Source organism: Epinephelus moara, chromosome 5, assembly GCF_006386435.1.
Source record: "Epinephelus moara isolate mb chromosome 5, YSFRI_EMoa_1.0, whole genome shotgun sequence".
NCBI classification, from domain to species: Eukaryota; Metazoa; Chordata; class Actinopteri; order Perciformes; family Serranidae; genus Epinephelus; species Epinephelus moara.
In genome coordinates this window covers 20,515,276-20,542,274 of record NC_065510.1, presented here as the reverse complement: position 1 = coordinate 20,542,274, position 26,999 = coordinate 20,515,276, and the positions used below count along the sequence as shown (strand labels likewise).

Sequence of the window (26,999 nt, the reverse complement as noted above, 5' to 3'; positions counted from 1 at the left end):
GCGCTAGAGAGCTAATTTCTTATCTAGGCCTAAACCGCCATACGATTTTTACTAAACTTGGTAGATATGTAGAACAGGACACCTCAAGGTGACTGGAGAAATTTAACTCTAATTGGCAACTGGGTGACGCTATAACAACAGAGAAATGCTTAAAAATGGCTAAAATGCGACCGATCGCTGTGGCTCCCCCTGTTGCCCAATGTTTTGGGGGGTTTTCTAATTTTTGGTATGACTAAGTCATGGTATGGTATGCTGTACATAATCACGGAAACTGTCAGTGTGTCATTCTGTCTGTCCCACGTTTTTCTACTCACTGACGTGGTCAATCTATGTGAAACTGCACATAGGCATTGAGGACTGGCATAGGTAGAAGGTGACAAAGCTACCAATGTGTATGGACTAGTATAAGTAAATAGCGAAGTTTTCTGGGGGGCCCAATGGTACCAATAGACATGGGTGCTTCGGGATGCTTATTTTATTTTATTTTATTTTTTTATCCTTTAAAGAAAAAGATTTGCCACTTTTTACGTGCATATCAAATCAGTGTTGACGATAAGAGTAGTCAGTTGAAGCAAGACATTCCTCAGTGCGTGATAAATTGACTGGAAGAGCTGAGTTCACAGCTGCAAAATCTGCTGTTCTTCCTGCATCCAGACCCATCATTTGATGTGCCAGTGACATAGTTTGAGGCATGAAAAACTACAGGCCATTTCTGCTTGGATTTTGCCTCCAGGTAAACAGGGGACATACTGTACTCTAAACACAGTTAAAAAGCAGAACTTCCTTGTTCCTTTTTCTTGTATTGCAAACCAGTTACGTTTTCAACCTTGACTGTTGTTCTATTGTGTTTTGGCTGACTCAACTGTATTTATCAGAGCCAGAATCCACGGCTGAAGAAATGCAGCAGAGAGAAGCCGAAGCTATAGCTGCATAAGAAGATATGACCGGCAAGGACTCTCGGCTGCTGAGAGCAAATGCCGACTGGTGGTGCCTTCGCTCAAATTGAAAACTGAATCATTCTGCTGCAATGAATGTCAGCATGGACAGGTTGTGCAGGATGCTGTCGCCGATGGCAACTCCAAGAGAGCTGTGTGTGTGTTACTATGCATGTAGGTTTAACTCCTCACTTGGTACAGAGGTGTGCTTGAGAACTTCAGGGTCCTGAAGATAAACTGGAGTCCTGCAGAGATGAGAGCGCAGACGAGAGGATTTTTGTCACTTAATGCTACAATCTATTGGGCTCATAATAGCTATAGGCGTCAAAGCTCGCTCATGTGCAATGCATGCTGGTGGATGTAGGCACTGCCAGCACGGATATGCGAGCAGGAAAACTCGGTCAATATAGCATGCACTTAAGAATTTATTACCTAATTTGACTGCATTTACCATCAACACTGATTGGACATCAACATAAAAGATGACAAATTCTCTCTTTAATTTTTACTTTAATTTTAACTATGGTAGTTTTGCCAAGATGGTCACTTGAAATGCTCAAGAGAAGAAGTGCCTGCTGTTCCACTCAGTTAAATTCATTGTCTACATCTGTGAACTGAACACACCTTCCTGCTTGTTTCTGTTCACCTTTGAGACAAAAACCCACAGGAAACTGACTTCACTGTTTTATATTAATCTTTAAAACATTAGCAAATGGTCATGTTTATATTTCTTCATAAATAAAGCCCGAACAACTAGCTTCTCAAGAAACCTGCGATTGTATGTGTGAGGTGAATGTGTGTAGGTGCAGAAGGAAAAGACAGGATGGGATGTGACAGCAGACCAAAGGTCATTTGTCACACATATGCCAGTGGTGTCACTTGAGACAAACAACTAACACACACCAGGCCACGGTCATGTGTTCGTGTGTTTCGTAAGGCCTACCAATCCCCACGCCATCCCGCTCCACTCAAACATGCTAATGTACCTGTGCTCTGCTCTAATTGGTCCCAGTGATGCTCGCCCTGCTCCACCTGTGTTCATGGGAAGCCTCCAGTCAGTCCTGCAGTCAGGCCCCCGCCACTGTGTGCGAGCGTGCAGTGCTAATATTATGCAAACAAACACTTCTTTGTTGTTTGGCACTTCTTGCACCGACCCGCCACTGTGGAAGAAAGGGAGAAAGTAAGTAAAAGGGAAAAAGAGAAAGGAATAAGGGGCGGGTGAGCTGGGGGGGCGCTTGAATTCATTAGTGTGATTACCTGAGGTGTGCTACTTTACAGGGGGTAATCTGCCAGCCCGCTTCATACCCTCCAAACTTCAGCCAGTCCGCTAATGAGCGCTTGGAAAAGTTAGTCAAGGTGGAGAGGTGCTTTGAGGAGCTATACACCGTAGACTAAGGTGTTATTATATATGCTGGAGCACAAAACAAAGGATGGCTGCCTATTTTATAACAGCTAGGTCCAATGAAGACTGATGCTGTTTGTTTTGATTCTGAATGCACGTAACAAAATGGTCCTATGGATAGTGTGCCAACTGATGAACACAAATCCTCTGCTTAGAAGCTTGGCACATTTGAAAGCATGAAATCTCTGACAACAATAAAGTCCACCAAAGAGTGACAGCTTGACTGATCTGTGATATTAGGAGTCACAGTCTCTACAGCGTTTGAGACAACATCCCAGATTAGTCATAAGGACACCAGAGGGTTCAGGTAGTCACATTCAAAGAGTCGCTTCTCTCTGAGGTGATGTTGAGGACTGCAGCTTCCCTCCTACGCTGTAAGAGAAGGTGGATTAGAGACCAGATCAACCCCTCTCCCATTCTTTCTTTCTCTCTTTTTTTCTCCCCAGGAGCTCAGGCCATGGCTTTAGAGAGACAGCTGCCATGAGCAAGGCTTAGGACAGTCCACAGGGACGGAGAAAGTGTGTGTCAAAGAACAAGAAAAGTGCAGGAACAGCTTGGTTACAATGGACAAGACAAAGAGGTGAGAGGGAGGGGAGAGGAATCCAAAAAGAGAAGCCAGAGGATATATACAGTATATATATATAGATAGATAGATTCTGTAACTTTCCCCTTCCTCTCGCCCTATGCCTCTTCTTTATCACACAGCATCAAAACATAGCTTTAGTCCCCTGAGCGGCTGGCCTTTTTATCTGCTCCCTAGCTTCCCACGGCGGGCCGCATCCACCCATAATCTGCTGCCGTTTCATGTCTGGAGTGCTGTAGAGGAGGATAAGGGACTTGTTCAAGTGAAGATCAATGAGGTTGTATACATAGCATATGTGCATCAGGAGATTCCTTCTTTCTTTTTAAGGTGGCATCTATAATGAAAAGGAAAATTACACATGGACGTATTGAGGAGTTGTATATGTGATCTGAAAGTTAAAAAAATAATTAGGCTCTTCACTAAAATTTCACACAACAGTCAGTGGTGAGATTTCTGTCATACAGTCTGTAAACAGCGTCTACCTTTTGTTTCTGATCCTTCTCTCTGTGGATCAAACATGAAGGAAAGACACAATAAAGACTGTAAACATGTTGCATTATACATTTGTCAAAAAACACATTTGGCTGTATGTCACACGTACCTTGTTATTTAAGACAGTGCCAAGTGTCTGTGTGAGTGATATCAAAGCAGACTGGTATATTGGCAGCAATAGCCGGGGTGCGAAACTGTGTCAGTGAAGTAAGGGAAATCACCAGAGGCTGTTTTCTACTCACTCCACATCTGGTTGACGAGATCTGCAAGGACTAATTGTGCATCAGTTGGAGGCTGCAGATATTCTCAGCCTGTGCTTTGACTGTTCTTTGTACTGTGGGCTACCCGCCTTCCCACCCAAGTGGCACGCACTCACACCAGACTGAGGGAACTTAAAAGTACCACGGAGAAGCCTTGGGACACACACACACACAAGACAAACACACACAAACACAAATCATCGATCGACCCCAAAGTCAACCCGTGACCCTGACCTCCTCTACCCCTCCAGGAACAATCTCCTGCAGGAATCCATGGAAAGAAAAAAAAAACACAAGAAAGTTGGATTTAAAAAGAAGTCGGGGTGAGTGAGAGAAAGAGAGATAAAGACAGAGGAGGAAAAAAATGACACCAAGTTGATTGTGTTGGAATGAATAAAAGGGGAAGGGAGGAAAACTTTGCATTTGGAACTACTGATCAAAGTAATTCCCACAGGAAACCTCTCTTAATGAGAGCTGTACAAGAAAAGAAGGGTGGAAGACGAGGAGAGAGTGAAAGAGAAGAAAAGAGGGGTATGGCACGCCATTCCTACGCAGAAAATAAAGAGATGAATCATATACAGCGCCTAGTGGAAGACACGGGTGTGTGTGTATGTGTGTGTGTGTGTGTGTTGGGGGGGGGGGGGGGGGGGTGAAGGGTGTTTTCAAGATCGTTTTAACGTCTTCACTGAGGGAGCGTCAGAGGCAAGGCCAGGTTAATTAAACCCAAGGGAGTACCAGCTGAGGGGGCCTGCATTTGAATATGTCACAGAAATAGCACGAGTGTGTCAGCCGAGGCCGGGGCTCGGCAAGCAAACATGTTGACTATGCATTACACGCTAAAAGGAAGAGAGAGAAATAGAGACAGTCAGACAGCAAAGGGCGGGGGGCTCCGAGATAATTTGCGTGGCACCGATGCTTTGCTCTTCTATACCCACCGAGCCACCGGATTTCTCTGAGTTATTAATGTTTGTCATTAGCCGCGTTACCCTGGAGGACAGTGACTGGAGAAAAAAAACTGCAGAAATTTATATGGGACAAATATTGACAATAGCTGGCTCATGGGTATTGGAGAGGAAGAAAAGATGCAAACTATGTTAATGAATGGTAATTAACCACAAGGGTTTGTCTCTCCTGGATCCCAGCTAAATTGGTCCCCGAGTTGCAGCTAGAGACAGTCCTGGCCTAATCCTTTATTATAAAAAGATAAAGGAAAACGACATCATTAGCATATATTTGAGAAGGGAGGGGGGATTAAAAAGTGGAATTATTTCTTTTTAATTCCTGAACGGAGGATTCTTTACACCATTGTTAATTATACATAATAAAAAGAAAGAGGGAAAGTGGTGAAGAGGAAAACAAAAGCTAGGAGAGGTATAGAAAGGAGTAAAAAAAAAGGAAAAAAAAGGATGACTTGAAGGGAGGAGTGTGTGGTCTCTTGTGTAGGATGCCAACTCAAGGACAGAGGAGACCAGGATCATGGTTTAATATTCAAAATGAATAAAAGAGTGGGAGGAAGAGGGAAGCAGATAAAAGGGGTTGGAGGTAGTTATGTCAAGGATGTAACCACTCCTCTAATACACCCCTGTGCTGTGCCGTGTGTGTGTGTGCTCATGTGGACCCTTGTTAATGATGTCAACAGCAGGGGTCACTTGTTACAGACAGGAACCATGCCAACAGTCAGCTGTCAATCATGAGAGAGGTGTGAGAACCCTGCTGTCCACCAGAGCATCCTCAGTCACCATCACACGCAGACTGACAGTCCTTTGAAATGCGGGAAAACATACAAGAGAACATTTAGAAACCATGAAATTTACAACAACAATGCAGTTTTTGAGGAGCAAAATGTAGGCAAAAATATGGGAAATTGTTTTTTATTAAGAAATTTAGAAAAGGTTTTCAAAAGATACTCATTAAAATGTAACATCATTACCAAATAAATTATAAAAAGAACAAATACTGACAGAGTTGAAGCTGCAACACATTTTAAACACCCAAAAACAAAGATAATTTCCTTCATAAAATAAATACTTGCAGTGAATTTGATGGATAAAACTCAGCGGGTTTCAATTAATGGCTATGTTCACATGCACTTAATATTCCGTTTTTTGCCCTTATTCCAAAAAAGACAATTTTCCTACTAAGCTGTTTACATGGCTGATCAAAATGAATATTTCACTAATAGTCTTGTTTACGTGCAAGCGTGCATACTCTGATTGACGTGCCCAAACATGACGACTGGAGCCGCTTGTGCCATTTTGTTTTTTTTTGCGTCAAAACAGGATTTTTGAAAAAGTTTTCAACCAGTGGCACACTCGCTGGACCGTGCAAACACAGCCTCCATCTTTCTTTCCTTTGACCAGCATTTTGGAAAGATCGATGTTGCCACATTTGTGCATATCTAAATACCTAATGATACCCAAGTCTTTTACAAAGTCTAAAAGTAGGCGTGTCTCTCCCTCTGACCAGAAATGTAGGCTTTTCTTTTTGGGCATACATCTACTCTTGCAAACTGTTGGTGCGTTGGTTTGGGTACAGCGTATCTATGACAACTTACAATGCTGACTGTAAACAGGCGAGACGTCGTGTGTCACAAACTGCGGCAGAGTTGAGACGCAAATTCAGAAAAAGCTGTATACATGTCCTAATTTGGAATATGCTGTTGACATGACCACATGACCAAATTCAAAATATTCTTATATTTAAAAAAGTAGATTATTAGTGTGCATGTAAATGCAGTCACTGAATATGTTCTCTATGAGCAGTGTGGTATCAGATATGAAAAATGGATCTAAGCTCTCTGAATATTCTGGTCTGTGCTGCACTCTTGACTTTCTCAAAGTGTCGACTTGGCATCGCTAGGTCAAGTCCCTGCACCCTAAGGTCCTCCAGGTGCCAAATAAATTAGGGGGGAGAGGTAAAAGAGAGCAAAAAAACTAACTTAAATATTAGCGTAAGCATTTGCCTTATCACCCCAGGTCTGCGTTGAGAGTGGGGGGAGAGTGGCTCCACTGTAAATTAGCTTGGCGCTAAAGGGCCCTGTCTGATAGACATAGTGCACTGAGCGCTAACACAGATGTCGAGGGCTCATTTACAAAAGCCGGGCTGCTGTGTTGAGCCAGTGGCCCAGAGTGAGTCGACAGCGCTTTTCTCACAAATATTGGTTCTGCTGCCCCGGCTCAGCTTGGCTCAGCCCAGCTCCCACTGAGTAGGTACCGGGGAGGGAGTGAAGAAGGGAGGGAGAAAAAGAAGAGGATGACAGTTTTCCCAGCCTCAGCCCAGGGAGTCAGGCTTTTTCGCTGACTGGTGTTGCGAGCGTGGCCAGCTCTTCTGTCAGCAGTTTCCTCTCCTTCATCTTCACGCGCACAGCCTCCATTAGCTGGCCGGCAGAGGGGATCTGCAGGGGAGGGGAGGGATAGAAAAAGGGTGTGGGGGCGGTGGTTGAAGGGGTTAGAGAAAATGAGGAAAACACACAAATGCACAAGTATTAAAAAAAAAAAAAAAGCTCAGATTTTTGACACCTGGCAGCTTTTCAGAGAGCCTGTGTGCTGTTTTGTGCAACAACAGAACCTCAGATGGGGCCTGAGGACTTGTGAAACTTTTGAGGGACCGGCCATGTTGAGCGTTCTGACAAAGCAATTCACAAAACAGGCTACACAGCACTAGTTTCAACACCTAATCCCACGCTACTTTTTTTCCAAGCTTCCATTTTCAATCAGTGGTGAACCGTGCGATTAAAGGACAGGTTCACATTTTTGTTTTGAATTTTTGTTAATTTGGTTTCATAAATCTAATTTATAGTTCTGTTAGACTGTAGCTGTAATGCCCCATTAATACAGGTGCGTGCCTCACTTTGTGTGCAGCAAGCAGGGGAGCAAACAGTTTTTAGACTGCAGTGAAAATATTTTTTAAAAGGCAAAAGGCCAACAAATATGGGTTGAAGCAGAATATTTTGTAAGATAAAAATATGTTGTGAATTTTGAATGATTACATCCATCTGTTTCAATAAAGTTTGGCATCTGGAATTTTACATTGCTCTGGAGTTACTGGAAATGTTTGGATCACACCCGTCAGAAACAATCCTGCACAGCCATTAGTACAACACAATATAATATTAGTGTAGCATTCTTACTTTTATTTAGAATTCGTATGTCAACATTAATGATGCTTCGAAGCCTCAAACCATTCACCACAGCCTTAATTTTATCCCTCATCTTACACTGGAATCATGTCAGAAAGGCCAACATGAACATGAGGAATTATCCCAGCATCCAAAAACTCTTTTAAAGAACATATGGGCATGTTAGTAGTGTGTTATGATAGACTTGAAAAAATGCGAAACTATTCATTAAGCACAGGAAAATGGCAACTATAGCCTTTTTTTTCTTGTTGGGACTGAAGACACTAGAGCTGGGGGATGTAATTTTTAGATGCACTGCCATCTAAATGTTTTCTAATAACCTGATGTTGATGAAATGAAAGAAGCCGAACTCAGTGGCGAGGGCAGTGCAGCACCTGGACAGTCTACCGCACAGCACATGCTAAAGTTAACTTCAAATTAACCTTTACAAAAGGCAGCGGTTGGAAACAAGTTTTAATTTGGTATCTACATAATTATATTTGTGAGGTGAACATCAAGTAGTAGAAAGTAAATACTTTCTATGCCACCACTCAGAGACTAACGTTAACAAAGAGGAGCAGCCTTCAGCACATAAACAAATGAGATCCTCCTCAGAGAAGCTGCTCTCTGCTGCTGGAGACGTCAATACCAACACAGTGGATCATGCTGCCTCCCCCTTATTTTGTTATCGTCATACAGGCAGAAGACTGTAAGGTGCTTTCAAATCAATTAATTCATTAATTAATGCATTTAATCTTTTAAAATAAAAAGGCTTCTGACCATTTATTACGCAACAGTATATGAATTAACTATTTCAAGTAAAATATTACAGTATATAAAGGTTGGACGCATAAATATCTCACAGTGGATAACTAATGTGAGCAACTGCAGATGGATACAGTCTGACTAGTTTAAAAGTTGGGTCTGGAAGCACTGTGGCTATAAGGTTGAATAAAAAAGGGACCTGTACAACAGCCACATGGTTCCAGGTTAATTCATCTGTTTAATATGGATCACTACAAGCAGACTATGCTATGTTTTAAAAGTAGTCACAGTGAGAAAAATATATGTACAGACATCAAACATTTTGATGCATCATGATGCATCGATAATCGTTTTGTCATCAACTCGTTGCCCTCTAAATCGTAATCCAATCATATTGTGAAGTGCCTGGAGATTCCCACCCCTAGAAGACACAGCATGCTTTCCCCAGAGGTTTGCTTGATCACTTTTCAGCAGACGCTCCTCAAGGCATAATTGAAACATCACCAGCATCGCAGGGGACATCTACAGCATTGTGCTTTTACTTATGATGGAAATGTAAGAGGATGAGAACTGATGTCCAGTTAATCATACAGGATTACAAGGGTTGCGTATGAAGGAACTACATGTGTTTGCTTAGTTGTTGTCGTGGAAACGATGGGAAAGTGAAAATAAAGAGGTGGGCAGGCTTCTCCTCAGAGCTAGGGCTAATTTTGTTTTTCCTCTGAATNTAAGAGGATGAGAACTGATGTCCAGTTAATCATACAGGATTACAAGGGTTGCATATGAAGGAACTACATGTGTTTGCTTAGTTGTTGTCGTGGAAATGATGGGAAAGTGAAAATAAAGAGGTGGGCAGGCTTCTCCTCAGAGCTAGGGCTAATTTTGTTTTTCCTCTGAATCGACACAAGGATTTTATGGTCATTAGGGCGCCTGATCAAAGGCAGGCATTCATACTGTATCACCCATAAATATTCACTTCAAGTTATGTGCAGCCTTTTACAAGCACCCTTTTCAAGCGGGGGAAACAAATTCATTCCCTGAGCAAATTTTCGAAGTCACATGGCATGAGATGAGAAATGGACTGGCCGAGCTGAAAATAGTGGCTTCGATATCATAAAGTGTTTGACTTTTTATCTCTTAAAAGAGAATGTGAAAACATAAGCTATTGAACCATACACACAGAAAACAGGCTGACTCAAGTCTGAAGTGCTGTAACAAACTTTGCTGAATAACATCTGCATCGGGGAATACAAGGTAGCATTGCTTTGAAGTGATCAACACAAACACACAACACATATTGGAATTAGGTCTGCAGCTGACATGTTTTAAGAACACGACAAAGGACGCTGATGAGATTTCAAACTCATCAATATCCGATACGTCTGGAGAGTGAGAGCCTCAAACTCAACTCAACACACACAGTCCCCTGCCCCTCGACACCTTTCTCCTCTTCATTAAAGGTAACAGGAGCAGGGAACACAAGGCCCCATGTGCTTGAAAGTGTGTGCGTGTGCGCGCGCAACTGAGCATGTGTGCAGTGGGGAGTCAGTTCCAACGGCACTGGATGCATCAAACACACAGCGCTATTCCTCCGAGAACCACTACACTGAAGTAACTGCTGAGACATCTCCCTCTGCCTCCGTCCTCCAGGGAGGATTCACTCTCACTGTCTCACACACACATTCATGTCAACACACACACATGCACACAATTTCCTAATCAGCTAATTGCACTTAGAGCCACTAACTATGCAAACAAACCCACTAAAATAGAGACACAGCCACAACACAAGGCTCTATGGGACAGCAAAGAGGGAGACTGGATCATTAAAAGTACCGATATGGGAATATGGGTAAACAACACTAACAGGTAAACATGATCTAGATAAACCAAACATGAGTGAAATTTAAGCCTAAATCAGATGTTAAGGCTAAAGAAACCCTACCTACTTTTAGCTCTTTTTAGCATTTTTAAGGCATTTTAAGTCTTTATTTCGGACAGCTGAGAGACTGTGGGAAAAGAGAAGGAAGAATGTTGTGGTTCATGGTCAACATCTTAACCCTGAAATACAAGCTCTTGATTTTAGGTTTTGCTGGTCAGGTCCGGAGTACGAGCTTAAACCAGTTCGGTTTTACGCAAACCAGCTGAACTGGCATTTAAGATGACGTAGCAAATCAAATAGTTGTCTGCATCAGCAGTATGATGGTGCCACAGTGCTAAATCCAACTTGTACTGCAGTGGTAATGAGCAATATGACAACATGATTAACATAATAGTATGTGTACATGTTTTGAAATGACTAATGGAGCCACTAGTGTCTGACAGGCTGTAAAGCAATTTACTTACAACATGAGGTCAAATTTCAACAGAAGTGGGAGGCGGCAAGTGTGGCGCATGTTGTGTTTGTTTACTAGAAAGTTCATGTGTTTTTTTGGTTGATGAGAAAACTAAAATTGTGTCCGTATGGCAACATTTTGAATATGAGGCCAACAAACGTGTTGTCCTAACTGGCTGTAAGCGACATGTTGTGCTGTTTTTGAGCTAGACTTTTGTCAGACGCCCTATTTCTATTTATTTCTGTTGCTCACTTTGAAAGCACTGCAATGGACGGAGAACGGCTGATTCATAAACCTGAATTGAGTAATTTACCTTTTACTAAGCCCCGCCCCTTTGTGATGGTCCGACAAGCTGTCAGAGAGAGCATGGAGCCCACACTGTAACTAACTGCACTCCCTCATAAATATCATCATATTTTTGGACAAATGAAACAGTGATTCCAGAGAGAAGCAGACAGAGGGGTCTACAGTCTGTGTCTGAAGGATATATCCAGGATGTCAAACTGACTCAGCAGCAACAACAGGTTAAAAAGACAAAGATAGTTAGAAGCTAAAGCCGAACTATAGGCTACAGATCACAGTGTAAAAGTGAACCACCACATCACTGCTGATCACCACAGAAGACAATGAATATAAAGGGAAACGGCCACTGAGTCAAAGGCAACACCTATAGTGGTAGAATTTGGTATACCGCTGCAGTCCGGTGTTTGGGTCAGTATCACACCAGTTTGAAAATTGGTGTACACTGGCCCAACCCTACCCCTGATGACCTCCCAATTTCTTCACAAGAAATCAAAGCACAAAAACTGCCATGTATGAGTTTCACGATTCCTATGCATTTTCCATTCAAAAATTTCATCCTACTGTGGACTTCTCAGGGGATTTATCAGACCATATTTGACATCTGAGTACAAATAACTAGATGTTTATTACAGTATGTAAAATAAATGGTTTTGAAAGCCAACATGTATGTTACATTCTCACTATGTATGCTATCATGTTGCAAAATAACTGCCAGAAGTCTGTAGCTAGGTGTTGTAGCTCATACAAATCAACAGTCCGTTCAGTCCACACTCCTACACATAAATTTGAGGCAGCTCTGCGTAGGAGTGGGTGCTCAGTCGCACGCCATAGTTCTTCCCTTGCTTTCAACGACATCAAGCTCACTCTGGCCCGCACTCTCTCACACAGTCATAAACATTTTGGCTGAACTGGCTGCCTGCTCCAAACACCATGAAGAATGCTTTGCTTGTATGATCAATTTATTGTTTTACAAATTCTGTGTTTTATACTTTAGAACAGAATAGAGGCAAAAGTCTGAAAACACAAATATTTTTCAACACTCTCTTTTCTTTTTTCCACACACCCACACCTGTAAATGACTAAAATCAAATTCCATACTTTTCCATACTGCCTAGGAACCCTGGATCATTCATTAAAGCTGATAAATGTCACCAGCTACAGTGAGAAAACTTTTGGTCTTGTTTGACAAATGATTCTATTGCGTTTGATAAAATACCTCTCATTCAGATTCATCTCCCTGTGTGACTCACATCAGCAGATTCTGGAAACACGTTCGCTCACAGACGGGACAAACAGAACTATCCTTTCCTTTCATCTAACTGCCACATTTGCTGGGGACCGATACCCTGCAGGATGGTTGGAGGTAAGCTGTGATGCAGCTGCTCTACTGGATCCCCTGGGCTGCTTAAGGCAGTTTTAGGAACTGGCACTAATGTTATGCTACAGTTGATTTAGCCGGGCCCCTGTCCCCTTTGGCAGAGCTAGCCAGCACCAGCGCTAAGCAACGCAGCCGCTGTTTTGCAAGAGGCTCTGTCCCCTATGGCAACACTGAAAAAGCTACTGTAGCATTAAGCCATGCTAACTCACATCCATTACTATTCAACAGGCCCTGCAGAGCAGACCTTTTGTCTAGATGTGATTTCATGAACATGTTTCAGAAGTGAACTGACATGTAAAGCCACTGACACTGACAAGTGTGTGCGTAAGAGAGGCTGAATGTGTGTGTGTTTGTGTGTGTGTGAAAAGAAGAACAAGGGCTGCAAGCAAAAGGTGTTTTTATGAGCCAATTAAATGACATTGCTATTCTACAGCCTGGGGCACACCTCAAGGCAAGGAGCAGCTCAAAGTTGCAGCACTCCAGTGACCATTGTCTGGTAGTGGCATTACACACATCAACTTTTTTTTTTTTTCTTAAAAGATCGATCATTCCAGCTCTTTTGTCTTCTCCCTCGGAACGGGTTAGCGCAATTATTTCCAAGGGCCCAATTTGTGAGTGGTTGTAAAGATTGTGTCAGACTGCTGGATATCTAAATGAGTCAGAATGAGCAGGGAGGGGGAATCACAGAGCCTAAAAGAGATATAAGGGGGTACATCATCCAAAATTCCACATGTGCTTAGCATATTACAACTGAGTGATCTTTCTCAGTCATTCACTAGTTTACCACTTTACCAATTTAACTCTAATAGCCATGCACAATTAGACAGATGTTGCTGCTTTCTTTAACCAGGATTTTCTACAATAGAAGACATTTGTGTCCCTCAAACGTCCTTCAGTCAACCTGTAACAACAACATACCTTACAGTTGTACAGTGTTTATGTATACTGTAGAAAACAAGAAGGAACACTACAGGATAATTTTTATAATAACCGTAAAAAGTAAGGTTTCAGATCTGACTGGTATGACAGGAGCGTTTTCAAAGTAATGAAGTACTCTTGCTATAAATCTTTGTCCCTGGCTGAGCCGTCTCCAATCTAGGCCACTGTTCAAGGTAAGGGAGAAGTAGTTACAGTAGTTTTATCACAGAGGGGAAAACACAGCTCTTTGATCTTTGATCTTCTCACTTTTGTTTGAAAATCAAATTTATCAAACGGGGGAATAACAACAACAACAGCATGATAAATAGATTAAAAAAATAAAAAAAGCCCAAGCACAAAGGCACCACGCTAAAAAGTCTTGCATTTGATTATCTCCGATAATGAATATGTCACATTTGCAAAGAGGGGCTCAGGTAAGGAAATCACTAACGCACCGACAAGCCTATTCTCTCCCTCTCCTTCATAATTACCTACCCCTGCAGTGGAGCAGATCCCTCTCTTTTCTCCCCTTTAGGTCACTAGAGACTGATATGAAAGGGAATTGGACACTTGGGGCCACAAATACTGTAATTAAAAATCTCTCCTTTTCTTGATACGTTGTTTGGAAACATCATTTCAGTGCGCAACATGCATTTGTTAGGGATCTGACCTAAATACACCCTAGATTAAACACAGGAAAGCACCGGGTCTTTGTTTCAGGTTCCTACTCATTAGGTGTGAAAATGAGGTGATACAGGCACGACTGGGGTATAAATATAGAAAGGTGATATCCATACAAAACAGATGCAACCTTTAGGTAGAATTCAGCAATCAAGAACACAACCCGTGATTAACAGTATGGCTCATTGGCTGAGGTAATGTACTGGGGAGCAGTAACAATCAACAAAAGTGGCTGTGCCTGCAGCAACCTGTCACACAAAAACAAGAAGGTGCTGAGAAATGTTGCCCTTCAATATTTGCTTACTGACATGGAGGAATCTAACACATCCAGCCATCTATTCAACGACTTTCATCATTAACTCTCTTCCTGTGTTAACTTAAATAGTGGAAGTCCAATGTGCGCCAAAGGATGACCCTCGGGTACAATCACACTGGCAGTAAACTTAAAGCTCCGAATTAGCATCATGACTCAAGAATAATACTATTCACCGGGCCTATTTCGACTGATCTGCTGAAATGTGTTGTTTGATATATTGTAGCCTGCCTGTTTAAGTAATCATCCCAACAGTTAAAGGTCCAGTGTGTAGGATTTAGGGCGGTATATTGGCAGAAATGGAATATAATAACTATGTTTTCTTTAGTGTATAATCACCTGAAAATAATAATCTTTGTGTTTTTGTTATCTTAGAATGAGCTGTTTATATCCACATAGGGAGCTGGTCCTTGTCCACAGGGTCCGCCATGGTGTACTGCCATGTTTCAAAGTAGCTCAGAATGGACAAACCAAACACTGGCTCTAGATATGGTCATTCGTGTTTCGTGTCAGATACCTCAGGTAGCAGCCCCACTGCAAAGAGCAGCAGTGGAAAAACAGATTTTTGTAACATGAAACTGCTTTATTCAGTGTTTTTACTCGTTTACAAGACCAAGTCTTTTTTTTTGGGAGAGGAAGAGACCTCTGCGGATAATTTGGCTCTTGGATCTGGATGTTAAGTTATCAGAGTAAAAAACTGAGCACACCTTAGCAGGTGCTTAATGCGAAACTACTTTATTCTGTGTTTTTACCCGTTTAAATCAATGAGTCTGTTAACCTCTGTGGATAACTCAGCTAACAGTAAAAACCTCCTGATCAGTGAACACTGAAGGAATTCCAGCTGGAAAAAGTTTCAGCTGGTTGTGATCTTCAATCCTCATCACTAGATGCCACTATAACCACTAAATCTTACACACTGCTCCTGTAAGTAATGACCCAACAGTCTAATAGCTAAGGAACAGCACCAAAAAGCTGCATCTGCTGTTTCTATTTATGTGAAATACAAGTTAAATGTACCAAATAAGTCACAGTGTGCTCTGGTATTAACAACTCTAACACCAATCTCCTCCTGGGATCCCCCCCTCCTAGTCCCCGCCACTGTTCCAGTGACATATTTACAGTACAAAGGCTTGGGCTCGAGTCCCCTCCACACACATACAAACGCACTTACAGAGACAGAAAAAGAGTGGCTGATTTAATTAGCTCAATCATTAAATGAGGCTTAATTAGAGTCACTTTCCTTCAGAGGGAAGTGTGGGACTCAGAGCTGTTCCTTGTCATTACAGAGGCATAATGAGCCACACAACACAACACACTACCCCTCACCCTCACAGCACCGAGAACAATAGAAAACTTTCTCACTGCATTAGCACTGTAAGGCATGGAGCCTTTGATATGTTTAATACCGAGGGTTAATGATGTAATGCCCCGTGGAACTGCCAACACGGTGTGAAGCTTTGACAAGAAGTGACATGAATAAAGTCTGTTATTTAACTTTAGATAAATGATGCCATTAACATCGCAGCAATAAGCTACAGCACCCCCTCCCCAAAGTTCAATAAGGGTTTGAAATTACAGGAAAAATCTCAGCCCTGTAGTCCATCCATAAATGCCTTTGATGTTTTATAACAAGTCCAGTCCAGATTGGTCCGGCCTGCCTCTACTACTGTCTTAATGTAATGTTCACCTGCTTGTTATAGTTTGGAGGCTGATAAGAAGTGATGCTTGTACGTCTCCCTTGGGTGTGATTGTGAAGTAAATATTAGCAGGCCCTCAGCGCCACCCCATACCAGTAAACCAAACCACTGTCCTCTCGTAAAGAAATCAACAGAGTCAATGACTTTTTAAATGTTATTATGCTGTCATGAGGCTTGAGATGGGTATGTGTGTGTACAAAATGAGTCTGAAAAATGATCTGGAGGGAACGCGTGTGTTTGCATGCATGTGCGCACGCTTGCATGCACATACTCCTCCTGTTCATTATTGGCCAGCAGCAGAAGCCAGTCATTTCCCTGTCTTCATAAAGACTTGGCCCATTAAATTCTACCTCCAGTCAATAATTAGGACTCCACAAATAAACCAAAGGCAATTAAATCAATGCTTCCCCGGGCCGGTGCCTGGACCCCATGGCCCACATGGACACTCCATCTTCTCTGCTGGCCTTATTCATGGTGGGTTGCGGTGGAGCCATACAGTACACCCCCTGGCCTGCTCATGATTATTAGATAGCACCGTCCCTCGATCCTGGCTATGGAGCGCCGCTTATGGTGGCTCTCCACTGAGAGGCGTAGGGTTTGATTTCATTAACTCACCAGTGGAGGTGAGAGACGAGGAAATGAATGCAATGTTTCATTTGGTTTTGAGTGGACGTGTGGGGCAGCAGTGAGGGGGCTCCAGAAATCTATGCCACTTCTTCGGCGTGAAGGGAGCGGTAACTCAACACATGCACGTCACGTATCTCCATGCCTGCAACACACTATTTGCTGCTGTGTTACGGATGTGTCTCTTTCTTGTTATGTTGACATGTGGCAGTGCAACGACAGTGCCGGCGAACAATGGCCCACACACAGAGACACAGATGCACACATACATACCACTTCTCAGCTTTTTCACATCTGCACACACACAGAGTGAGTGATGGGTTTGCTATTGACAGGGCCACTGAGATAATAAAGTGCTGTCCCACTGGCAGCTCCATTAGGCACTGACAGTGACAAGATGAGGCTGTCGTGTGAGTGCACATGCACGCAGGAACACGTACACGTACCCAGACATACACGCGCAGATGGACACATCCTCATCCTCTTTCAGTGACAGCCAGCCAGTTAAGGACATGGATCTCTCTCTCATCTTTCCTTTCACTGGGTCTATTTCTGTCTCTGTGTCTTTTTATCCGAAGAAGTGTGTGTGAGTGCAGCTTCGGGGGTAAGATCATATCACTATTAGGGGAGTGTGTTATTAGTGTCACAGGCAGGGTGACAGGCCAGGCCATTCCACTTCACAGATGTTCTGCTTGGTGAGCCTTTCATAAGCTATGACAGAAAGTAGAAAGGAAGAGGGGGTACAGTGTGACAGTTCTTGAAGTGTATTCCCTCACTAAGAAAATGCTCGCTTCTCGGCATCAGCGGACACGTGTGGTAGAGGCACTTTATCATAGCGGTCTTCAAGACATCAAATTAGGAGATCTACCTTAATTAACCAACAGACAGGCGCTAAAAGCATCTTCATAGACTCTTCCCGCGGTCTGTTAGTATGTGAGATGTCACACCAGCCTTTCAGCAAAAAGAGAAATACGAGAGACACATGCAGAAGGAGAGTCTAATGTCCCCCTGATACGACAGTACGCTTCTGAAAACCAGACGAGAGGAAACCGCAAGATGGAGAGAAGAGGAAAAATTAGAAATAAATAAATAGACAAAAAACAGAACAAGATGGACTTGAAAGGGGATAGAAAAAGTCTGTTGCAGTGAGGGGGGATGACTGCAGTGGTCCCAGCGGTCCCCACAGAGACCTAGGGGCGAGTCTCAGCCTTGTCATACTCCACTCTTCTCCTCCTCCACTCCCCACACCAGCTCCTCCACTCCCTCCCCCTTCCACCACCCCTGTTCTGCCCACGGAAAACGTCGATAGCAGGCTGCCAGTGCCGAGGTCTCTGGTGGACACTAGCTCATTCTCCCGGCATCGACAGGCCCGCCAAATCAATATTTAGTTCCCCACTAACAAGCTGCCTCGGGGTCTGAGCCAGAGAGAGAGAGAGAGAAGGAGAGAGAGGGAGAGAGAGGAATGCAGGACAGTGGAGGATGGCAGAGAGAGACAGAGAACAGGGACTGAGAGCTGTCCAGCTAGAAGGGAAAAACATGGATTTGGTAGTGTTGTGTGTGTGTGTTAGTGTGGGAGGGGGAGAGGAAGGTGGAAAGGTCAGGAGAAGATCTGGGGAACAAGAGAACAGTGTCTGGTGTGTGTCGTGGTGCGGAGGCGACGCATGAGTGCCTGCGGCAGCCGCTGACAAGAACACAGACAAGACACACATACACACAGTCGACACTCTCAATCATACACATATCACAGCGAGCAGACGTTGACAGCACTCGAGTAAAGCTCCAGCAGAGCACTCACAGATGAGTGGCTGTGCACACAAAGACTCTCTCTCTCACACACACACTCACACACGCAGAGTGAGGATGTAGTTGCTTTTCTTTGTTTTATCTTTTGCATCATTGTTTTTTTTTTTTTTTTTTTCAGAGCCTCGAGCAGGACACATTGGGGTGGGTAATAAAAATTCATCCTTCATTTACTGTATTTAGGTGAAACTGGTGCCCTCAAAATATTTAGTATCAGGTATTCAAACAAAAAAAAAGTCAAACCATAACTGACATCCAAAATAAGTGCAAGTGCACTAAAGATATGTTGAAAACCCCCTTGGCCTTGTACACAAAGTAACACCATCATTCAATCCTTAAATGGAAATGAAACTTAAATTAATTATTCTTAAACTAAATTATCAAACCAGAAAGTCAATATATCAAAAAATATATATTTTTCAGGTGATGCTCTTTAATACTTAAACATTTACTTTGGTAATAATGACGGCTTTTAACAATACTGTAGTTTATTCCGAGATAAACCGAAGCATCCGACCATTTGTAAAATAAACAAGAGAAATCACTAATTACAAAATATAATAACAATCAAGAATAACTTGTTTTTGCAATGAAATTCATATTAATAAAAACATTCATTTTCTGTCTTATTAATTAATTAATTTGTAGTTTTTTAATAAAGTACCACTCTGCTTCATTTAAATGTATTTTTGTGACCATAAACTTTAAAAAGAAAAACTTCCTAATTTTCCTTTTGACACTCCAGACTGCAGTCATTCTACAAATCTACACCGCGACTAGGAGACGTGCTAGGCCAGAAATTAATTTTACATTAAAGGAAGGCTGCTAATAGCTTGTGTATGTGCAGGAATGAGTAGCTTGTATGATCATTACTGCAGATGGGTGTGAGCCTGACCTTCTGCTGGAGAATGTGGTTGAGGTGGTCGAGCCACTCCTGGTCTCTGGGACTCTCTGAACGGGCCTCTGCCCCCTGTAACACAAAAAAAATAAAATACATGTATTTCAATGGCAGGATTGAAGATAGACATGGAGACGGATATAACACCTTCAATAAATCCTTGGAATCTTAGCATTTATATGTGGTGGAAATTTCAAGCACATCAGACTAGAGGTACTTGATGTTTCTATAGAGAACCCGCCGCTGTATCTCTGGATTGGCCTCTGTGAGTCTCCTGCTTAAGGGCAGAACTGAAGCAGCCATCACACCAGCCAGGACCTTGAAGAAGCTCTCTGGAGACTCAGTGGCAAGGTGTGCCAGTATACGTTTGCATGCTACTCATGTATAAAGACCTAACAGAGCGGTAGCCTTGTTACTGCTAATGAACAGAAAGGAGAGCGACTACATGGCCGTGTACACCTCAGCACTAATGCGTTACCTCTTCACCGCAAACCCCAGGTGTTGCTGCTCGAAATGATGTGACGAGCCTTGTACTGCCTCACAGGGACAGGGCGAGGGGAGTGCGGGCGGGTGGGGGAGAAAAGTGTGTGTGTGGCTGAATCTAAAAGTCCCTGCGCTTGCACACCGGCGGACCCAAAGGGCACAGTTCTGTGAAGTCTGGGACGGCAAGAGCTGTCCAAAGCCACAAGTTCACAAGGGGGCTCATGCAGACTTTATGTGGACTCTGACGGAGTCCGCTTCGGGTGCTGACTTCACCAGAGTGTGCTCTGAAAATCACCAAATATTCATAGCAATATTAATGTGAGTCAGACGGGCAGATGTTGACTCTCATCCAACTGAGAAAGGACTTTCAGCTGAGAAAATTATGAGTGATGTTAAGTCTAAGACATTCAAAGTTAAGGGGAGTGTTACGGCGCCTATCAATCATTTTATGGTCTCTATTATTTTATCCAAAGCTGCTGACTGCACACGTTGCAGAAATTACCAAAGTGAAGAAAAATTGCAAATTAAAGATACTACATGATTTTCTTCCAAACTAATTCAATCACAGATTCCAGATGTGTTTCAGTTGTAAGGCCCTTGGAGCAGAGCTGTTTTGCAGGCTGTGACGTACAGGCGTAGAGCAGCTCTGCCTAACAGTGTGAATTCAGTTGCATGCCATACTTCTTGCCTTGCATTTGACGACATCAAGCTCAGTCTGGTCTGCGCTGTCTCACACAGTGGTAAACATTTTGGCTGTGCTGGATGCCTTCTCTGTAGCCATGAGAAACACTCTGCTTTGGTGAATTTATTTTTAGACATTCTGAATTTTGCATTTTCGAAAGCAGAATAGGGTCAATAGTCTGGAAACAAAAGTATTTTTTCACACTCTTTTTTCCATACTTTCCAGACTTACTGTGTAGGAAGCCTGTCTCCTGTACAAAATTAAAACAATTAAGAAAGATAAGGTGGCACAGAGCGGTGGTTAGCACTGTCACCTCACAGCAAGAGGTTCAAACCCGCCAGCCAGCTGGGTCCCTTTTATGTGGTGTTGGCATGTTCTCTCTGTCAGCGTGGGTTTTCTCCAGGTTCTCCAGCTTCCTCCCACAGTCCAAAGACATGCAGGTTAGGTGAATTGGGGACTCTAAATTGCCTGTAGGTGTGAATGGTTGTCTGTCTCTTTGTGTAAGCACTGTGATTGTCTGGCAACTTGTCCAGGGCGTACCCCACCTCTCGCCCAGTATCAACTGAGATAGGCTCCAGCCCCCCCACGGCCCTGAATAGGATAAAATTTTGGCAGTGGTTATATCCATGGCAATGAGTAAGATCTGGAGGCTTGACATTTGGATTAGGCATGTGTTTCTCCCTGGCGCTCCCCAGCTTCCTGGTACCCTCTATGTGTGATCCCTGGTGAGAGCAGTTGGTCTTGGCTAATTTCAGTCTCTGCCTAATTGTGCCTGGTGCTTGGAGTAACTGAGAAGTAGGTTGAGACCGCGGGTGGGCAGAGTGTGTGGTTATATTAGCGCGAGAGAGAGAGAAAGAGGGTGAGAGAGGGCTCCTTGTGACTACATGCCTTCAAGCCTCCCACGGGGGTGAACACGTTGTGTGAAAGAGTGCATGTGCGTGAGAGTGAGCGTGCTTGCCCACCCTTGGTAGATATATAACAAAGCACTGACCCTCCATCAAACATTAGGTGCAAAACAAACTGGCCTGGCAATTACAGCCTTATTACATCTGGATCATTAACTCCACAACAAGTTGCCGGGGGAGCCTGGAGCTGCTCGGCCCTCTCTGGTCCTCTGTTGCACGCTATGGAATGGACAGAGGCAAATAACAGTGTGCAGCATGATACATGTGTGTAAGCATGTGTGGAGTTGTTATGTTTGAGCACACTTAGACGCCTTCTTTGCATCTATATGCATACATCACATTGATTTTGTGTGTTTGTGCATGTGCTTGTGCGTTAGGGAGCAGCTGTAAGTTTCTCTATGACTTTTGAAAGCTTGGAAAATCAATTAATAAATTAAAAATACAGAAAACAAGTGAACAAATTGCTTATTCCCATGAAATAGCTGAAAACACTTGGTGCTGTACGGTCTTTAACTACAGAACCAGCTGCACAAATACCCTTGTCACAACCACATTTCTGCTCAGTAAAACACCTCAAGCAACAGCTCAGATTTCTTTGCAGGGACAAATAAACAAAACAAGACTGATGCTCTGGAGGAATGGAAACATGCAGGCTTTGGAAAAGATGGTGGTCGTTACACGAAGGTCATCTGTTCCCAAAATTCTCCTAAAATATAACAACAACCAGGAATAATTCATTTAGAAATGTTGATACGCCTGAAATTCAAAAATTCATTGATTTCAAACCCAAGTGCAGGTGCCCTACAATGTTAAAAACCTCTGGAAATATTGTTGACAAACTGAGGAAAAGTATCTACGTTGGCAATGGAGTATTCTCATTTAAAAGTAAAACTGAAAAAGTAAAAGCAATCCCATTGAGCCCTGAGCTCTCATTCAGCACACTGGTATCGCACAACCAAGTGAATAAATGAATACACTTGCTATGTGTTGGACTTGCTGAAGACTGTTGGGACATCCTGATAACCTCATGTCACGTCTTCAAGTCCAAAGAAAAACATACAGTCTCTACAAAGGTTGTGCAAAAGCTCCGTACATTTCTTTGAGTCGAGGGAAAAGAAATCACAACTCTGAAACAAGTATCACGAAACTTCAGCTCTGTACCAAAATTTTTAATAATTTTCAACACTGTGTCAAAAATGTTTCACAAACCAGCCTCAGTTCAGATTGTGGATAGTTATATACCATGGATCCAGCCTTTGCTCACCACTAGTGAAGCCTAATCTGCACAGGATAGTTAAGGTCAGGCAAGTTTAAGTTGACCTACATCTGCATATGAATACAGACTTCCATGCAGATCTGTGATTGTGTCCAACAGGAGTTTCAAATAGTGCACATGTGAAACAGCTCGTCTCTCCATGACACCCACCTAAACACACATATATACTTGAGCTGACTCCTGAAAGCCAAAGATTCTAATCATTAGTCGGAGACCAGTCAGTCAACTGAGATGTTTCAAGTCAAGCTGTTGTTTTTTTTGTCAGTCGGTGTGCAGTGTAGTTCTGGGGAAGTTTCTGTTCTTAGATGTAGCTGCAGAGTGAGAGCTCCCAACTTTCATGCTGTTCTCTGGTGCAGGCAGCTGCAAAACCAGATGGTCAGGGTGACGCCATGTTTCCACACAGTTCTGTTTTGTGTTTGTATTTTCGTATAGTACATGGAGTATGCCTCCCAGTGTTCAACACAGGTTGTCATATATTTTGTAAAAAGACGTAAGACCTACTATGCATGTATCATATATGTTACACTGCTAACACGCTACCAATGTTAGCTAGCTTAACATGCCATCAGACATTTCACGTTGGATAAATGGAGCTGTATTAGATTCATCAGTCTGTTAGCTAATTTGTTTTATGCTAACTTCCTGTGGCACAGTGCGCCGTCTGTCCCAAATCTGCCGAAAAAGTTCAGTTTTCACAGCACCTTAATATGAAACAGTCGTTGGCTTTTGTTTGATACCTTGTGTCTGCAAAAAATGTAGTTGCACATTTTCGATCCATTGTTAGCATAGTTAGCAAGCAATAGCTTGGAGTCCTAACTTGGCTTGTTTGCGATATCATGTCAACATCATTGTCACACTAAACGTCACGTCGAACCCTGATCCAACTCTCAAACTGTGTGGAAAAGGAATGAATAGTCAAATATTTATATTGGACAGCCAAATCTAAATTAACTCACATAATTTTGTTTTAAGTACAACCCTAATCTGTGCAGATGCATTCACAGAAACAGAACATTTGTTTTGGAATCTAATTCCAACATTCAAAATTACACTAACACCTATACTTAGCCTCACTGAGTGGCACAACATTTACAGTGCTCTGGTGGGTACGTGTATTGTCGACAGCGCTGTGATGTATTAATGTTCAATTAACAAAATGGGAAAAACACACCCATCATGTTAGGGCACAAAGCAGCACGCCATTAACCGCCATTAATACGACAGAGAAAACAAGTAGTGAGGAGAGGAGAGTGATTTTACACGCAGAGGTTTCAGCTCTGATGAGGGGGACTTTTCGTCAAGTGAGAAACTGTTCCCTGTCATCTCCTGGGTGGAGCTGGGCTGCAAAGGGCTAAAATTGGTTTCAAGTGTGAGTAAGTGCCTGGCGCGCCCTCTCTCATCTTGTGATAGATGGGAGGAAGTCCCCAGGGATGGGAGGTTGATTGTAACATGGGATTGCTAATTGATGACATTGCTGGGTATGATCTATGGCGCCCACCAAGTTGGAAAAAGAGTGTGAAACTCAGACTTTTGCAAGCGGACAACAGTCGATAGCAAGGATTTTCAGTTCAATGACTGCTTTCAGCCGAAAGAAAAGAGTTGTACTTACTCAACTTGTGCCGTATTAAATCTTATATCAAGTTGACAGGTGCTGCAGGTGTTGACAGGTTTTTGATCTTGTCGAGAGCAAGAGCACCAGCTTTAAACATGAAGCCACATCCTTCTCTATTGCACTGCAACTTCCTAACTTATTAGTGACATGTCTTGGTGTGTGGTTCAACCTTGCTTACTTGCCAGAATCTATCTACCCATCAATAAGAGAAGGTCAGGCAGAAACAGAGATTTCCAGCAAGGCTAAACACTGTTAGATACAGGTGAAATGAAGTACGAACAGAAGGCTTCAGTTTCTCCATATCTCCTCCCCTACACTAACGCCAATCTGCAGCATCCGTTCCCAGAGGATAGGCCACTGTTACTGTAGCACCTCATTTAGTCTCAATTGACAAAGAAGATACTCGACAAGTTGATATTGATGATATAATATCTTTCTCAGTCCTCTGGTGCAATCACTAAGCAAAACCCCCTGAAAACTTTTAGGATGTTTTGAAATTTTACAGTATAGAAAATCTATTAAAAGGTATGCGGAGTGCTCTGGGCATAATCTAGACTTGATATAGATCCTAAAGTTAGCGTTTATATGAAATGTTGACGCACTGTCCCTTGGCCTTACCTGGTCAGTGTCCATTATGTCCGCAAGATCATTCTCTGACATATTGAGGATGGAGGCAGCGATGGACTTGGCTTTGATCATAGACTTGGCTGAGAGGCCGCCCTTTGCTGCCACAGCGTTGGCCTGCCTCAACCTCCTCCTCTTCATCAACTGCTGCTTGACCTCTTGAACGTCTAAAAGTATTTCACTGGCCAGGGCCTGAAGGGGGAGGAGAAGAAGGAATAAAAAAAGAAGAGGATGATGAAATGGATATAGAAAAACAAGAGGGATAGCTCTGCCTGGCAGATGAATAAATGAAATTGATCAAGCATGCGCCAGAGAGGCCTAGTACATTATGGAGGAATATTGAGTTTGACACACTCAGATTCTCTTCGGTTTCGCCTCACGCTCCCTTATAGGAATGTGGACCTGAGGGTTTGTTGCCCTGTCGATTGAAAGCTGAGGGAACACAGCTTTGATACCAAACGTACCCCAAGTTTTGCTAAAATCTCCACAGACAGAGAATCATGCATCAGAGAGAGAAAGACAGAGAGCTACTGAAAATACAGCCATTCATTTATTTATTTGCTTTCTGAATGTCTCACAGTACAACAGGGCAGCATAACACTGTTAATAATTAAGCTACGAGGGGCTGTTTCAAATGGTGCCCGGGTGAATGGCAAGCGAGACGAGGAAGGCCTGGGATGGCACAGTTGTCGGGCACTAAATGGGAGTTTGCTCTAAATACAGAGAGACAATTAAATGTTAAAACTGCCACTGTACACGAGAAAGTCAATAAAGTAAACTCCCCTTTGCTTCATTTTGAGCTTATTGATCGAGGCAATAATCTTCTGTATCATTCCCTTGTAAGCCTGCTGAAAAGCTGACCTTGGAATAGATGGTCAGATGAGAGAGAGCTGGAGACAGGAGAACTCGCAGTACACAAAAACAAAATATTAAAAAAAAAAACAAAGTACAACTTGCTCTTGGACAGAACACAATATAGCCAGGCAGGCGAGAAGTACAGTGTGTGCGCACAGAAACATAACATACGAAAACACTCAAGTGCATTACAGTAACAAGGGTAATCACACATGAACAATGTTGAATTGCAGCAAACATCTCCACTCCTCTCTCTTAATGTCACACAGGTGGACCAGGTGCAGTTTATAAAGCAAGTGGTGGTTCTCACAGGAGAGTACCGAATGAGTGGTTGGAGGCTCGCAGCTGGAGTACGTGCAGTGTTGCTATTTGTCTATTGGCACCATCAAATATACACATGCAGAACTCAGACATTCAGAAATTCAAAGGAGACACGTAGGAAAACCAACAGGATCACTTTATACAAAGCCCATACGGATTAAAATGATGATGAAAGAAAGAAAACAGAAAAACAATCTGTTATATAAATCAACTCAGAGGGCGAACGCTGGTTTTTCAACTCCTGATCTCAAGTCTAATGCAAAGACTTACACTTTAGAACAAGAAGGAGGGCTTATCGATTGTGGCAAAAATCATAATCAGGATTGTTTTGGTCAATACTGAGTCATGATTACTTAACACGATTACTTGTTTGCTTTGGAAACATGCATTTAGAGACTTTTTTAAAAAAAGACTTAGTTCGTATTTCAATCCCAGCAACTTAAGGTAGGGGAGATAAAAATTCATATATACTGTAAAATATGTAGGCAGATTTTGATCCCTTCATTATGTTAGTGATGCCTTAGCTTCTTCTTTTAATAAATATTTCTTTTTGGAGTCTCAAGGAGTACGTTATCTGTTCCATCTGGTACATTTCCCATACCTTCTCAGACCACATATTATATGTCGGGGGTCAGGGTTTAACCACTTCATTGCAATGCATTTAAGTGCTGCTGTTGTCAGTATTTGTAAAAGGTATTTGTTTTGCTCTCCCATCAATGGGTGCAGTTACATGATGGCT

The 26,999-nt window shown here is 42.7% G+C and overlaps 2 protein-coding genes across 5 annotated transcripts in view; both read right to left on the bottom strand.

Moving 5' to 3' along the window:
* sh3gl2a (SH3 domain containing GRB2 like 2a, endophilin A1) overlaps positions 1 to 2,039 on the bottom strand; it is a 62,578-nt gene extending 60,539 nt beyond the window's left edge. Inside the window, exon 1 of one of the 4 annotated variants that reach the window (XM_050043886.1) lies at positions 1,922 to 2,039. The gene's annotated coding sequence lies outside the window, so the exon portion shown is untranslated. The remainder of the gene's footprint in view (positions 1 to 1,921) is intronic. The other 3 variants (XM_050043887.1, XM_050043885.1, XM_050043888.1) reach the window with 3 other exon arrangements.
* A 3,494-nt stretch (positions 2,040 to 5,533) lies between these two features.
* The window catches only part of cntln (centlein, centrosomal protein), a 115,966-nt gene continuing 94,500 nt past the window's right edge, over positions 5,534 to 26,999 (bottom strand). The window contains exons 25-27 of the mRNA XM_050043859.1: positions 25,079 to 25,276; positions 19,500 to 19,574; positions 5,534 to 7,066 (exon numbers count right to left, since the gene is read on the bottom strand). Of these exons, the coding sequence (XP_049899816.1) occupies positions 6,956 to 7,066; positions 19,500 to 19,574; positions 25,079 to 25,276 (384 nt within the window). The 3' untranslated portion in view covers positions 5,534 to 6,955. The remainder of the gene's footprint in view (positions 7,067 to 19,499; positions 19,575 to 25,078; positions 25,277 to 26,999) is intronic.